Source organism: Carassius carassius, chromosome 22 (assembly GCF_963082965.1).
Source record: "Carassius carassius chromosome 22, fCarCar2.1, whole genome shotgun sequence".
Taxonomy (NCBI): domain Eukaryota; kingdom Metazoa; phylum Chordata; class Actinopteri; order Cypriniformes; family Cyprinidae; genus Carassius; species Carassius carassius.
Genome location: NC_081776.1, coordinates 5,400,240 through 5,416,373, shown reverse-complemented (window position 1 = coordinate 5,416,373; position 16,134 = coordinate 5,400,240). Strand labels below are relative to the sequence as shown.

Sequence of the window (16,134 nt, the reverse complement as noted above, 5' to 3'; positions counted from 1 at the left end):
GCATGATCAACTATAGATAAAACAACATTGGTTCAGCCAATGGCGTTAGTTTGGGGGCGGGATTATGAGTTTGTCCAGCCAATGGAAAATGAGGAGAGTGTTCGGGGAAACCCATTTGAAAACAGTCATTATTTTTGTTTGGTGAAGCTTGTGGTATACAAATTACATTTCAAATGGGAATAAAAAGTGATTTTAATGGTGGTAAAATATATACATTTACTTAAATTGTAACCTGAAATCTTGAAAACAGTTAATGCACATAAATATGGATGTATATTCATGCCCCCATTACTACGTTATGTTATGTTATTGCAAACAACGGCAGATTGGGTCATTTCTGAGAGCTTCTTGGAGTAACAAGGAGACTTTTGAAATAACAAGACTGATTTTACATACCAATAAATGAATAAGTAATATTGAGTAACATACATTATAAAAACAATATTGCCAGTTACTCGGTCTGTTTTTGCACTGCCTAAAAAAATATGTTTGAACCCTCTCTGATTTATTGTTTTTGAACAACTTGACTGAATGATTGAATGATTCATTCATATAAACACTCACTTGTTTCATTAATGGAGCAGCACTGTTAAACGAATGAATGATTCAATGACTCGCTTGTAAACTCACTTACCCATTTCATTCCTGAATGAAGCTGCATGTTTGAACAAATTGGATTAAATAAATGAATGCATCTATGACTCTCTAATAAAGACACCTCGCCACCTACTGGCAAAACCTGCAGAAAGAATCAATGAAACAAAAAGGATAACAACTATAATGATAACTAAATTATAGCTATAACTATGACGTTTTAATATTTGTAATGAGGAAACAATATAATCTGAGTTACTTTCAAAATATTTCTTTTCCCTGCTAAAAAAACTACAAAAACATTGACAGCCAATCAGAATCTACACAACTTTAAAGACCTTGAGCATTTAAAGTGACACACAACATAACTGTATTGTGTGTTGGTAATAAACCAAATGTTATCATGTGTTGATGTGGACACTAATATTGTTATTGTTATAGCTACAGTTTTTTTTTTTTGGTGTGAATTGGCTTTAATACACAGACTGTCAAACGTTAAACTCCTGTAATGTGAAGGTCCTGCTATATTGTATATTGAAGATCCTATGTTATATTTTAAAGTGAATATATGGGATGACCCTGAAGTGTGTATGTCAATAGATTCCTGCTGCATTAAGATGTGTTACAATGGCCTTGTCCCTCACACAGTCAATAAGTGGAAGCATTTGTGTTTTGTGACACTGTTGAAGGTCCTGGAATAATTTGCATCCAGAGTGACTGGTTTGACTATTTTTAACCCCCCCCCCACCACCCCCGGACTATTTTAAGATCTCACTGTTGCATAGTTCTCTTCCAGTCTGTAATTTTGTGGTATGTGCATGTGTGTGTGTATTTCAGCTACTTTAAAACCGTACCATTCTGTTTTGAGAATAAGGAAGAGAAACTTGGACATTACGTAGAGAACAGATATTGCCTAAAAATCATGTGGAAGTGTGTGTGTTTGAGTGAATAGTGGTGCTGTATAGAGTCTCATTCCAAGCCTCAAAGCCAGAGCAAAGACTGATTATTAAACAGTCTCTTGGTCTTTTGTTTGCTTAATTCATATTTTTTGTCAATTTTCTTGTTTTTTAAAAGAATGTCCTTGGCCATGACGTGAAGACATCCCATCAGTGCACTTCCCTGTACATGTTACCATGGCAACAGTCACAGTGGCCCTTATGGGGGGCTTTTGGTAAGAGGTAGCAGGTGATTTACTGGCCTGATATTCTGAGCATGCTCAAAATAGTAAGACTAAACAAAGAGCCAAAACAGTGCAAAACACTGATCACACAGACAGCAATGTACAGCAGTTCACTGCTTTATACTTGGTGATCGTTCACACACACAAAGCTGATTGTTCTCAGATTTTTCCTTTATAAAAGCAGCCATTGTGCAAGATCTATGTGTTTAAAATTGTCTCAAATATGACACTGGGCTTTTTTTTTTCATGAAGTCTAACAGATGAGTACTATTCCATTTTGTGGCTCCTTTATTTGCTGAGATCTACCAATTCATATTTATGACATTTCTGCCTAGAATGAACATATTATCAAATGATTGCATTAATTATTTCATTATCTTTTTGTTTGTGTGAATTTTTAATATGAAATGTATAATTGCTCTTAATCAAATATTTGCAAACAAATTAGAATTTGTTTAGAATTAGAGTAGAATTAAATTAATATTTTTTAAATTAACTGAAATTGAAATATTAAAATATTTACTTACAAATATAGTAATATTTATATTTTCCATTAACAATGTTGCTAGTATTAAAGTAAATGAATAATAAATATTATAGTGAATGAATAACAACAATAATAATAATAATTAATATTATTATTATTATTAGTAGTAGTAGTAGTAGTAGAAATTTACTATAATATTTAGATTGGCTGGGTTCCAGAAATCATCAATAATAATAATAATAATAATAATAATTATTATTATTATTATTGTAAAATTTGGAGCATTATAGTTTAAATTACATAGTTATTTTATTAATATAGTTTATTATTATTTTATTACATAATAATAATAATCACATTTATTATTATTATTATTATTATTTGGAATAGTACTGTTTAAAGATAATATTGTTAAACACAGTCAAAGGGTGCCGGAAACCTCATAATGGAGTTTTGAGTGATCACAAAATGTGCTACTGTGATGTAAAGACACAGTGTATAACATTCACAGTGTCAAATAATCACATATGGCCATATATAATTGATAATGCTGTATGGAACCAAAACTGTAATATATGCCAAGGTGAGCAAAGCACAAGAGGGAGAGGAAATTCAGACTGGAAAATGCTTGAACCGCACTTGTAATTCGGGGGTTGTCGGATTTAATGAAGCTAATTAGGTGTAAGTGTGTGATCTAATCAAACCACACTCTAAACAGAAGGACTGTGGATGTGAGAGGCCCATCAGTCTGACCCCACCATCCCCACCCCCGCGCAGAGCAGTAATGGTATGCTCCTGTGCTAATGGACTGCATGGATCACTGTTGTGAGTCTCCAGGGTAGGATCGGTGAGCACATTATTTGGATTGTTGTATCTCCCCAACTTTTCTGCATGCCACTCTCAGTCTAAAACATTCATGAGGTTCCTCGGGTCAAATCAGCTCCAGTCTCGCACACTTAGACCTTGACTGATAGTTAAAAGACCAGCCCCTTAGACAAGAAGACAACATTTGAGTGAAGTGAAGTGACATACAGGCAAGTTTGGTGACCTATACTCGGAGTTTGTGCTCTGCGTTTAACCCATCCAAAGTGCACACACACAGCAGTGAACACACAAACACACACACACACACACACACACACACACACACACACACACACACACACACACACACACACACACACACACACACACACACCAGAGCAGTGGGCAGCCATTTATGCTGCGGCGCCCAGGGAGCAGTTGGGGGTTCGATGCCTTGCTCAAGGAGGCCTCAGTCGTGGTATTGAAGGTGGAGAGAGCACTGTACATTCACTCCCCCCACCTACAATTCCTGCTAGCCCGAGACTCGAACTCACAACCCTTGGATTGCAAGTCCAACGCTCTAACCGTTAGGCCACGATTTTCCCCCAAATATTAGACAACTCCAATCCATTTGGTTTTAAGATGCCATTTAGAGAGGGGTTTACAGTTTTACACAAGTAAAATAGGTTCCAAATGATGACTTTATGTGATTTGACCGCAGAAAAGTGTGATAGAATAAAAAGAGGTATACATGCCTTGCAAGCGCTGTAAACGTGTACAGATTGCACACGAGTGTGTTCAGGCCATATCCTCTCATTACAGTGCGATATGGATATGAGAAATGTCAGGTTTTGACACTCTGCTGGAAATGGAAAGAGAAAGAGAGAGGAAAGATGGAAAGAGAGACGTTTCAAATGATTGAAGTCATGCCGTGGCTGAAGTGTTGTCTTCTGAGCATCTGGCTGACTGCTGTTTGCTTCTCCATATCTAACCATACATTAGACCTACGCTGGTTCCTCCTGATTATAGAGCTCCTGCAGTCTCAGTTAACATGGAGTTTAGCTTTAGACTCGGACACCATGGTTTTCCATTCTTTCAGTTGCTATTTGTTGTGTTTCTGTCCTGCAGCTTCTTCTCCTTCTTCTTCTTCTTCTTCAAGGGTGTGTCATACAGAATTAGAGGTTTGTGGTGGAAGTGTGTTTGAGAGAGGAGAAACTCTGACCTAGCAGCTATAAATAGAGCCTGGCTTGCTTCACTGAGAGATTTACAATATATGCTACAGTATAAAAATAAGTGTTCCTGTCTGAATTTATGCATGGTTTCATTCAATAATGACATTTATTAATCATTTACAATGATCCAGTTCTGTCAAGCTCAGATGAATACGAATTAAGCTGGTTGGAAATAGCTGCTAGGTATGTAAAAACTCAAAGTTTGTCACCTTAATGCAACCCATTTTACTTCAATAATGTGACTTTTTTTAGTGAAATGCTAAAAAAAAAATGTGGGTTGGGACTTGATTTTATCTTGATTTTACCAAAAAAAAAAAAAAAAAAATGGGCATTACATTCAAGTTTCATAAAACAATTCCAAAGTAGCTATTTGCCTAATGGTTAACACAATCTATAGCCCACACATTCCACATATGGTTATTAAATTAGATTTTATTATTCTAGAATTGTATTTATTAATTATATATTTTTTTATTTGGAATAACATATCTAAATAAATATTCCACAATAAGACCGGGATCATGAATGAATCATCAATCTTCATAAAAAAAGAGAAAACTATATAACACTGAAATGATTACATTTTATATATGAAATACAGACAGCAAAAAATGGTAGGTGTTGAAAAAATTAAGATAATTTTTTTTAAATACCTCTAAAAATTGCTAATTTCTTTTAAAATACAACAATTTTGGTATATTTTTTATATTTAAAGGCACATTATTTAACCATATACAGTAAAGACTATAATTTGAATATATAATATATAATATCCCCTAAATTATGTTTTTGCTTTTATCCGAAATGTTGAATTAATACCATATCATAATGGCATACAAAGAGGTCAGATGTATATAAAATTATACAAAAGGGTCAAAACTAAATCCCCTCATGGTGGTTTTGTTGTATCACATGCTGAATGGTTTAAAAAAAGGCTTTTTCTCTAATGCATCAGAGGGTTATTTCAGTTATATTAAACAAAATGTATTTTACTAAGAAATTTTAGTTTGGATGTTTTCACATTAAAAAAAAAACTTTTTTTACAGTGTAATTCAAATACTATATCAGTAGACATATGCGCATGCGGGAAGGATACAAAACGTAGATCTTTTTAATGAGAAAACTTCCTTAAATAGAGGCTTAATGCTTTTTAACCTCCCAAGCACCTTTTTAATGCCTAGAGGACCATGTTGTAGTTCTAACATGCCACAACATTATACAGCTCAGTTAGATGCTTTCGGTTTAATTGCTGAGTCTAGATTTGAGAGATTTATTTCCATTTTGAAGCTATTTTCTAAACACCCATTTAAAGTTATTTATTGCATTTCTGCCTCATTTTTAATCTGAAAAAGCCACTATGATGGGCGGTATACATGGTAGGCAAGCAAATCTGCTGAGAGACGGATATGTTTGGAGAGAGGCATATTGATTAAAGGGTCACATTCATGCACTGCGCTCACTAAAACTTATGGTGCATAAACACTTTAGAGAGTTTATCAGATACCTCATTTTTGCTTCAAAGAGCTTAAGTATCCATCATTTTATTTCCCAGGGTCCCCGCTGTAAACAAACTTTTGCCATCTGCCAGGTTTACAGCTTGATGTCACCCGGTGGTGCTGTCAGATGTGGCTAGTTGCTGTTTCCCAACAAAACCGCAATGACCTGAAATCAGAAGTAGTTAGAGAGAGGAGAAGTTGCATCAGAATAAAAAAAAAGACAGAATGCAATAGCAAAGTTCATGAAGGGAATGGTTTACTCAAAAATAACAGCTCTGCCATCATTTACTGAAACCATATGCCTCTTTTCTGTGGAAAACAAAAGGAGATGAGTTTGGGAGAACGAGAAAGCTAGAAGCTACTTTTTCCCACACAATGAGCCTGAACGATTCCTGAGTTCGTCAAACTCTAAAAGAAGACAAAATACTTTAATGTACCATAAAATAATTAACTTCTTCAATTTCAAATTAATCTTTATTTGTATAAATATTTTATTTCTACATAAATCAATAAAGATTTATTATTTATTTATTTATTTATTTATAATTTAATTTCTTATTAAATAAATTAATATTCATAGTATTTATTTAGTACTGTTGCTAAATACCAGATTTGCTGCATCGAGCAAATGTTATATTCCTGAATGGATCAAAATTTCTGGATGAATCAGTTGAGTGAATGATTCAATAATTCACTCATTACGTGTCACACATTCAGTTTCTGGATGAATCAGCAGAACAAATCTATTGACCAAATGATTCATTGATTCGCTTATAAAGAGTCTCTCATTTAGTTTCTAAAAGAGTCAGCTTTTTATGAACTAATCTGTTGAGCAAATGATACAAGGATTCAGGTGTGAAGAGTATTTGTTTAGTTTCTGAATGAATCAGCATTTTGAAAGAATAGTTTGTCTCAGATGCTTGTCCCCACCTTATTAACTAATGAATGATAATAATTTGTTTCTAAATGAATCAGAGTTTTTGAACTAATCGGTTGGGCGAATGATTTCATGATTCACTCATAAAGACTGTCACTTGTTTAATTTCTGTATGCATCAACATTTTTGAATGAATCTGTTGAAATATTATTCAATGATTTCCTTATAAAGAGTCTCTTAAGAGTCTCCCTTATAAAGAGTTATTAAATGAAATGGTTAAGCGACTAATTCAATGATTAACTCAAAAAGAAAGTCATTTTAGTTTCTGAATGAATCAGAGTTCTTAAATGAATCTTGAGCAAATGTGAAGAACCTCATGTTTAAGTTTCTTGATGAATCAGCATTTTTGAAGGAATCATTTACGTGAGGTTCCGTCACTACCTAGTACATTTTCTGCAATATTTAAGTAAATAACAGAGTTTTATCATCAAAATTATTTATCATGAAAATCTTCTCCTCTGCCATAGTTTTCACACCTTGAGGCACCAAATTTACTGTCCAAACCTGCACTAACTCTTTAAAGCTTTGTCTTCCAAATTGTGAGAAGCAAAGGTCTTTGATCACTATACAGAAAGCAACATGAAATGATATGTTGATGTTCTCTCATTAAAATGACAACAGCGTGAGCTACAGACCAGTGTCTGTTTCCTATTCTCCAAACCAGGACGTGTACGTTCCAGTGGGAATGCTTTGGTTGTAGTTGGGATATGAACAATGACTGCAGGCAGAATTTCAACTATCTTTTCTTTTTTTGGCGCTCTCCCTTTTCTTTAGCTGACACAAGCACTTGGTTCCATTTTCGTGACAGCTAATTACCCACATAGGCACACAGAGCAGTGCTTAATGTTGGCCTGGAAATGTTCTTGTCAAGCTGCCGATGGTTATAAGCTTTATTGCATCATCAATGATGTCAGAAAGTACAATCCTATTAAACCTCAGGATCTATATGAGAGTCTCATGGGGATCATATCAAAGTCTAAGAGGGAAAGACTTCATATATGAGAAGTTATATCAGTCTTGAGAGGTGAGAGGCCAAAAAGGTCAGCTATGTTGTCTTTGTGAATTGAAATCAGATTATACATTCATATTTCGCGATATGTATTTGGAAACCTCTCACTACATCTTTATTATCAGAGTGTTTGTGTTGTATTTGACTGTGAGGGAATGCATTTTCGTGCTTGACTGTCTGTTGTGGTTTATTTTGATGGATGGAGATCTTGAGTGGCAGATGGCTCTCCAGCCTGCAGACGCGTTATCACACACCAGGGGGTCCGAACACAAAAACACAACAACACAACTCTATGCATTAGTACCACTAACATTGTGACTTCTTTCTTTGATTGAGAGAAAAGTTTTTACACTTTCAATGTCTTTATATGACACTTTCCACAAGTAGAGTACAAAATAAAGCTTAAAAAGTATTTTTTAAGAAGGTGAAATTAGTAATTTCTGTGCCACTGGTATTACAAATGACTGAACAATTATTTTATTTTAACATCTGGCTTCCAGAAAATTGTATTTGTCCACCTCATAAATATTTTATCAGCTGTTTTAGTTGCTATTTATTGTAAATGTGCTTTGCAACTTTTTCAATGCTGTTACTAAAATATGAAATCCAAATACAGGGTACAACCTTTATTTGTGTGGTTTTATTATTTTCAAGCAATAAACATTAAATAAACATAAGAAAAAAATTGAAGAAAAGCAAGTGAACATCAGAATGGCAAACAGGGTTGCAAGTTTAGACTATGCAGTTACTCATTAGGGCTAAATAGTTTGAAATGAAATTAAATGAAATAGAATAAGAATTAAGTAATAAAAATAAATACAAGTAAATGCAGGCAAAACAAACATTTATGTAAAAACAAATGAGAAAATGGATTACTTAGTATATACTGAGTTTATCTGTAGTTTTCTTTGTATGTATTTTTCTTTGTGTGAGTATTTTGAATTTTTTTTAAAACTATGTTCATTTTTATATCTAACACACACACACACACACACACACACACACACACACACACACACACACACACACACACACACACACATATATATCTAAGCAGTATCTATACGATATTGCAACACCAGTTTCTATAGTGTTTGTGGGCAGTGGCATATTTAATGAAAGTGCATGTATAGTATAATAAGCAATCAGTATGTTTGTGATAATAGCTGATGCTGAATAAGCTCAGATAGTGTCAAGCAGTGTCAAGAAGCCATTAGACATCAATTTGTCTGATTATGTGTGTGAGTGTGTATGATTGAGTATTTTCCATCAGAGTTTCCAGGTCACCTTTAAATGTGACAGCATCTCGACAGTGACTTGGGGCCCTATTTAAAACTGAAGTACCACATGTGCATGTGTTTTTAATTTTGAACATTGTGTTTTGTGTTTGCTTAAGGCAGTTTTTTGACCAGAGTGGCCGGACAGATTCAGATATTCCTGCGACCACCTGCAACGCAGATCAAAAAGCAGAGGATAATATTTCCTGCAAATATATAAATCAGAAAGTGCTTTTGATGACACCTGCCTGTGGTTGTTTGTGAATTTGAGGGACGTGAAAGCCTTTTTTCTCCATCTGTCTTCAAGGTGACGTGTTTGTCGGTTAGTTTCAGATGTAACGTGATCTGAGGGACAATATGAAGGAATGGAGACACAGAGGGAAGAACGAGACGGATGAATAATGACAGCCTGTGTTGCTCAAAGAGAGAGCGTGTGTGCAATCATTTCGCACAAGGACAGCGATACAAAGATGAAGACAGACAGTACAGGAAATGGAAGGATGCAGATTCGTCCCGATAGTATCAAGAAAGAGTTTGGATAATGAATACAACTGTGTGTGTGTGTGTGTGTGTTTGAGTTGTTTGTGGGGCTTTTTATGAGTGTGTCAGCATCCTGGCGGTGTGATGCCGAAACACCACTCTAATTGCATACTGAATATGGACACACACACACAAACACAGCAGAGGTCCATTAAAGTATAATGCAGTTTTAGAAGTCATATTCAATACTCCAGGTTGGCTTTTGCCTAAATTGTGGGAAAGAATGTCCCCTCAAGGACAGTAAATAATGCCTTAATGTAAGTTTTCTGTGATGTTTTGGGAGATAAAAACATCATTAGCTCAGTGTAATAACAATAGAAGTCAATGGAAAGTCCCCACCATGACAGAAAAAAACAAACATGGGCTAATAGACTCCAATTTCTCAGCAATTTTTCCCTGATTCAACATTGTTGACCCACAAAGACCAGACAAAAAGATGACAATTTTTACTGCTCTCTCCCACACAGTGACTCACACACCCCTTTGTTGAAATGTAATAGAACATGAAAAACACATCTTAACTTGTCTAAGTGGAAAGTCAGACGCACTTTAAGAACAACTTTTACACCAAACCTGTTCCTGAAGGGCCACTGTCTTGCAGAGCTTAGCTCCAACCCTAAACACACCTGAACCAAAGTTATCAACTTTGGCGGCTAGAAAAGTGTTGACAAAAGAGCTTAACACAGGAAACATACATTAGAGCTCATTCATTAGGTCATAGGTGAATGAGAAAACTCATCCTGTGGTTGTTTGGGTGCAGTGAGTCAGAATATCTCACTTTAAGTTCACACACACACTTCTGCCTACGTGAGTAATGCGTTTTAAGATGTTCAGTCAGATTACGAAAATATAAAAAAGATATTCTACATTTTCTGATGTCTTTTTGCCATTATAGTAATTGTTATTTGATAAATTTAAAAAAATCATAATCATTAGAAGATTAAACACTTAAGCAACAGGGAAATGATAAAATGCCAGCAAAGTTAATCAGAGAAAGTCAACAGTCTGTCCAGATGTCTGTGTCCGATGGGAAACACACACACACACACACACACACACACACACACACACACACACACACACACTCAATTAATCCATATCAGCCATAACGAAGCCACCCAAATACAATGTAAATATTGAAGTATTAGTAGAATGCTAACCTAGAATGCTAAATTTATATTTGAGATATATTTTAGTTTAGATGGTACTCCAAGGTACTTAAAAGAATGCCATGGAATTACCATGGTACATGTTCAAAACAAAACACAGCATTTCTATGGGACATGAAAAAAAAAAGAGTAAAATAATAAATAATAAAATAAACAATGTATTGATTTGTAAAGCCACCTTTTGTAATGCATATTCAATAATGCAGTTTTTGAATTATTTTCTAGTGCTTTTATTAATTATCCAGCGTATCATATAAATTACATTTCTTTATAATCAATCAAGAGCCCTAGTGTTTTCAAAAAAAAAAAATCTGTTTTTTTTTCTGATGGCCTGTATTTATCCAGATGGAGCTTTGTCATCTTTATTGACAGAAAACATCCTTTTTGTTACTGTATATGCAGTTTTATGAGTGAGTGTATTTTAGTTGCAGTCTGACTTATGGTTTTGTGTGCTCGGAGCGGTGATAAGGGAACTGATGTGTTTTAGAGGATGTTATGGCTAGATAGAGACAGATTAATCCTCCAGTATACCATAATCCTCGGCTGATGGATGGCTGCAGATATGTGACTGTGTGCTCATGGCTCAGAGGAAACAGGCCTGCTGGGAATGAGCAACTCAAGGTCATGCGTACAGCTGGGCTAGTTAACAATCCAGCCTTTTAGAGTTTTTACATTAACATCTATATATTATTCAGAGCTCCTTTCCCTTTTTCATTGGCTTTAAACTTTTTATAATATTCATAATGCTGCCCACTTCATGCTTTGCCACAAACAATGGCCAACTGTTTGATGAAGTGGGTGAGCTGAAGGTCACCAGCGAGGGGGGGGGGGGGGGGGTCTGTGGCACCGTCAATGGTGTTGTCAGCAAATGGGAAATTACAGCAGGTGTGTGTTCAGTGGACCAACGATTGAATAACAGCACTATTCACCTGGGCACAGGTAGAGTGAACCCATATTGAAATTCAGACAAACACATACATACACTTTGTTTGCAGACCATTGTTTCTGGTTGTAATGAGTTAGCAGGCTAAATAAGGCCAGTATTTGAGGTCAAGAAGAAATTAATACCTTTATTCTGCAAGAACACATTAAATTAATCAAAAGTGACAATGAAGACATTTATAATGTTACAAAACAATTAATATATTTAAAATAAAATCTGTACTTTTGAACTTTCTATTAATCAAATAATCCTAAAAAAATATGATAATGATTTCTGAAATAAATTACATTTTAAAATATATTAAAACAGAATGTTGCCAAATTAATTGCAAAGATAACATGAAATAATTCTCCTTATCTTTCATTGTTTGGACAGCTTACATCACCTTTTAATTTAAATATGCAATATGAAATAAAATTCTCACAAAATTATTCAAAGAAATGACTCATCAGGATTTCTGGAAGTTTTTAAACTACATTGGAAACAACGGAAATAAATTTTTTTTTACAAATTAGATTTTACTGCTTGGAGTTTTTCAAATTCTTACAAAATGATCCAAAAAAAGTACATCTTCACTGGCCATCAGCAAGATTTCTGGTCACCTGACGCAATGGAAAAACCAATAATTATTCAAATTCCCCCAAAACTATCCCCAAAAAAGTATGTTAAGTTGCCATCTACAAGATTTCTGGTAACTTTTAAAACTGACATAATGGAAAAAACAATGTTTTGGCCAAACATGAATGATTAAAAATGCCGTTCATTTCAAAATGGCCAATGCATGACCAATTAAAATGGGTATGAATTTGCTAGTAACAAAGAATCTTGTGTGCTTGTTGGATGAATTCATATAAAGTACTTTCCTTTATTAAGTGGATGACAACACTTTTCATGTGAAAGTGTCATATATGACAGGGCGAAAAATGTTTTTGGTTTCATAACCTGGCTCAGGCAGAATCTGCACACTTTTAGATCTGTTCTATTAGCCAAAATTCTTAAAATACAGGGAAATGGTGAGGGATGTGCAAAACCTGAATGACAGGTTTTCAAATTCGGTGGTTCGGTTTCCATGTGAGCGTATTTACAATAAATATAACAGACTGCACAACTATGAAGAAGGATTACTTCCTCATATGAGCGAGCGAAAAACTGACATGCAGGTGCGAGGGATTTGAACATTTCTAAAACGGCCAATTAAATAACATCTATCACTGGCGCGCTAATGACAAACCCTCAGGTTGTCGACCCCCTGATCCAAACTGTCTGGTTCTTGTCCAGTAGTCTCTCTATCCCTCATTAACACATCCTTTCTGTTCCTCCATCACTCTCGTTTTCCTTTCATCTCTCGTTTCCAGTGGTCTCAGTTTCATTCGGTTCCCTTACCTCTAGCTGTATTAAACCGTAAGATATCAGACGCTCTGAGAACACTGTGCACTTATAGGCATTAACACACTTTTAAACAATGCTTTCTGTGTGCTGTGCACACACACATACGACTCTTAACATAACACAAATACACACTATAAGTCAAGATAATGTTGCATGAGAGTGAATAAACGAACCAATGTAGTACTAAATCTGTCAGTCTCAATCTAAGCACAGAGACTGCTTTCATAGTGCACCATTTCAGCAGTGCTGGTCATTAGCTTTCATGTAGTGTAATTTCAGCAGTGCTGGTCACTCTCTGCGGACTCGCTGCTGAGAGACAAACTGTATAAAACTATTACTGTCAGTTACGACATGGCAGAGCATCTATACATGCATTAGCACGCTTAAATCATTCATCGATTGCAACATACAGTACTGTACACACTCTAGAGGTGTGTGTGTTTTGAGGCAGTGACTTGGAATTAAATGAATTGTTTATATGGAGATGTGTTGCATGGCTTTGCATTATTAAAGACTTGCCGTTTTAATAAGTGCATCCATTCAGTCAAGTGTGTGTGTGTGTGTGTGTGTGTGTGTGTGTGTTCAAGTGGCCATATGAACACTGCATATCGCTTCAGTGAAGCCCGCCTTGTCGGGATTGGTTGAGTTTGCTACTGTCAGTCAGTGATTGGTTACTCTAATTGTCCATCTGTCTCTCTCTTTGTTTTTGTTGCAGTTATGAGGCGGAATCCGTTCGCGGCGGAGGGATGCTGTCGGAAAGGCTCCAGAAACGCCCTACAGGAGCTGTACAATCCCACACAGGTATCAGTACACTGGATCTTATGCTACACATATCAGCTTAGGGGAATGTAGATATTGCATACGCTGTGAAAATATCCTGGGGGAAATGTTTAAATAAAAATATAGTGTAACACACATGACACTAAAATTATGTGATAAACATTAACTAAATAACATAAAATGTAACAAAAAATATTCAAATGTATATAACTGTTAACAATACATATACTGTATATATATATATATATATATATATATATATACATATATATATATATATATATATATACATACATATGTTATTTTACGTTAAACATTAAAACTAAGAAAGTAGAAATTAAGTAAAAGTAAAATAAGTTCTTGTAAAACAAACTCCAATAATCTTTTAGTTTAATTTATATTTATATCAATTTATATTTATATTATTATTTATATCCAATAATCTTATTTACAACTTATGAAATTTTTTTTTTGTTTTGTCAAAAATCATTCACAGGCAGTTCAAATTCAATCAAAACATTCAAAAATTAAGGCAGGAGGGGGGAATATTCATGAAAATTTGATTTCACATGTCTATACATTTCCTGCATTGAGGTCACCTCTGGACCTCCACTGGAATGCTTGAGTATGTTACTAAGGAAACACATTTAATTTCCAATGTAAAACATGCACATCTACAGCTCAGCCGAGCAGATCCTCTCCACCACAAAGCCAATAATATGCCAGGATTGAATTTCATCTGGTTTAATTTCTTCCCTCTCTCTTATTTCGCATGCTGATCTTCCTGCATATTTCCACCCACCTCCACCTTTCAGTGATTGATCGCATAGCCTGTCTGTTCTTTGTCGCCCGACCGACCGTCCTGTTCCAGAAAGCAGGAAATGAAGGTGTAGCTGTAATAGTTTGTTTTCATCTCATGTTCAAAAACAATTTCACCTTGAGAAATCAGGCTCAGTGCTGTCAAAACATTTTGCACGTAAAGGAATCCGACAGCTCTGAAATGTCACAGCACAAGCAGTATGTGGTCTAGTCTGGCACTACACACACACACACACACACACACACACACACACACGTCTTTTTATCGACTTCAAAAGCATTTATACTGAGCTAATTATATTTTCTATTCCTCAAAGACATATTCTGTCCTCAGAACAAGTTAAGATCAATAAAAAGCATTTGTAGCACAATTTTAATTGCCACAAAAATTAATTTCCTATTCTGAGTTACATTTACACACAATGGAAGTCAATCTCAATATGTTAAAATTCTCTGTTTCAACAGTGTTAGACACAAGACGGAAACAATATGTGTGTTAACATGATTTTACTGTGAAAACATCTCTGACTAAGCTTTTCTGTATAAACTTATCTCCAGTTTTACAACTTCATTGCCATGACAGAAGAACACGATAAACCCTAAAACCACAAGATATCATTTAAACATGCAGCACAAATCATAGTTTCAACATAGCTTTTCTAAAACAATAAAGATTCACATTTATGCTTTTAAGTCCTCCAATAGTTCGCCCCATTCACTTCTGTTGTAAAATGCTGCTGATTGGGATGAACTTGCATTGCACCAGAAAAAAGAAAAACTGGAAAAACAAAAAAAAATCCTAGAGTGGAATGCCATAAACTCTAAAACCCCCAAATGACTATAAAATTATTATTTATACAGGTTCACAGCTCAAATAATGCACACATTTCAACAAAATTTGTTTACTTAATGCTTTTTAAGTCCCATAAAACTGGTCCCCATTCACTTCTATTGCAAGTGGTCACTGTAACCTCGATTTTTTATGCTACAAATGTTTACTGAGAAGAACTTGTACTGAACTCTACATTTCTGACAGCCAAAATGCATGTCAACGTGATTTAAATGTGAAAAAGATCACTTCATCTTTCATCATCCTTTTTAATAAACTTATATCCAGTTTTACAGCTTTGTTGCATTACAACGGAACACTATAAACTCTGAAACGACTGTAAAAAGGATTTGAACAGGTTAACAGGACTAAAAATATGTTTTAAAAGAATAATCCATTGTAAATTGCTTTTATAAAATTTTAAGAGTCACATTTCTGCCAAGTCCTCAAAATAATTGGCCTCATTCACTTGCATTATAAATGAATCTCTGCAACCTTGGTTGGTTACAAATATTGTCAATTGAGATTAACTTGTGCTGAACACAGAATATTCTTTTAACTTTCATTCAGATGTTACTACGTTTAATACACAGTTTTCCTCTTTGTGACCATTGGCTGCTCTTCACATGTAGTTCATTTCAGGTTTTAC

At 34.9% G+C, this 16,134-nt stretch overlaps 1 protein-coding gene across 2 annotated transcripts in view; it reads left to right on the top strand.

Annotated features, from left to right (window-relative positions):
* The window catches only part of chst11 (carbohydrate (chondroitin 4) sulfotransferase 11), a 36,350-nt gene that overhangs the window by 6,964 nt on the left and 13,252 nt on the right, over positions 1 to 16,134 (top strand). For both annotated transcript variants that reach the window (XM_059504943.1, XM_059504942.1), the window contains exon 2: positions 13,773 to 13,858. In XM_059504943.1, the coding sequence (XP_059360926.1) occupies positions 13,773 to 13,858 (86 nt within the window). The remainder of the gene's footprint in view (positions 1 to 13,772; positions 13,859 to 16,134) is intronic.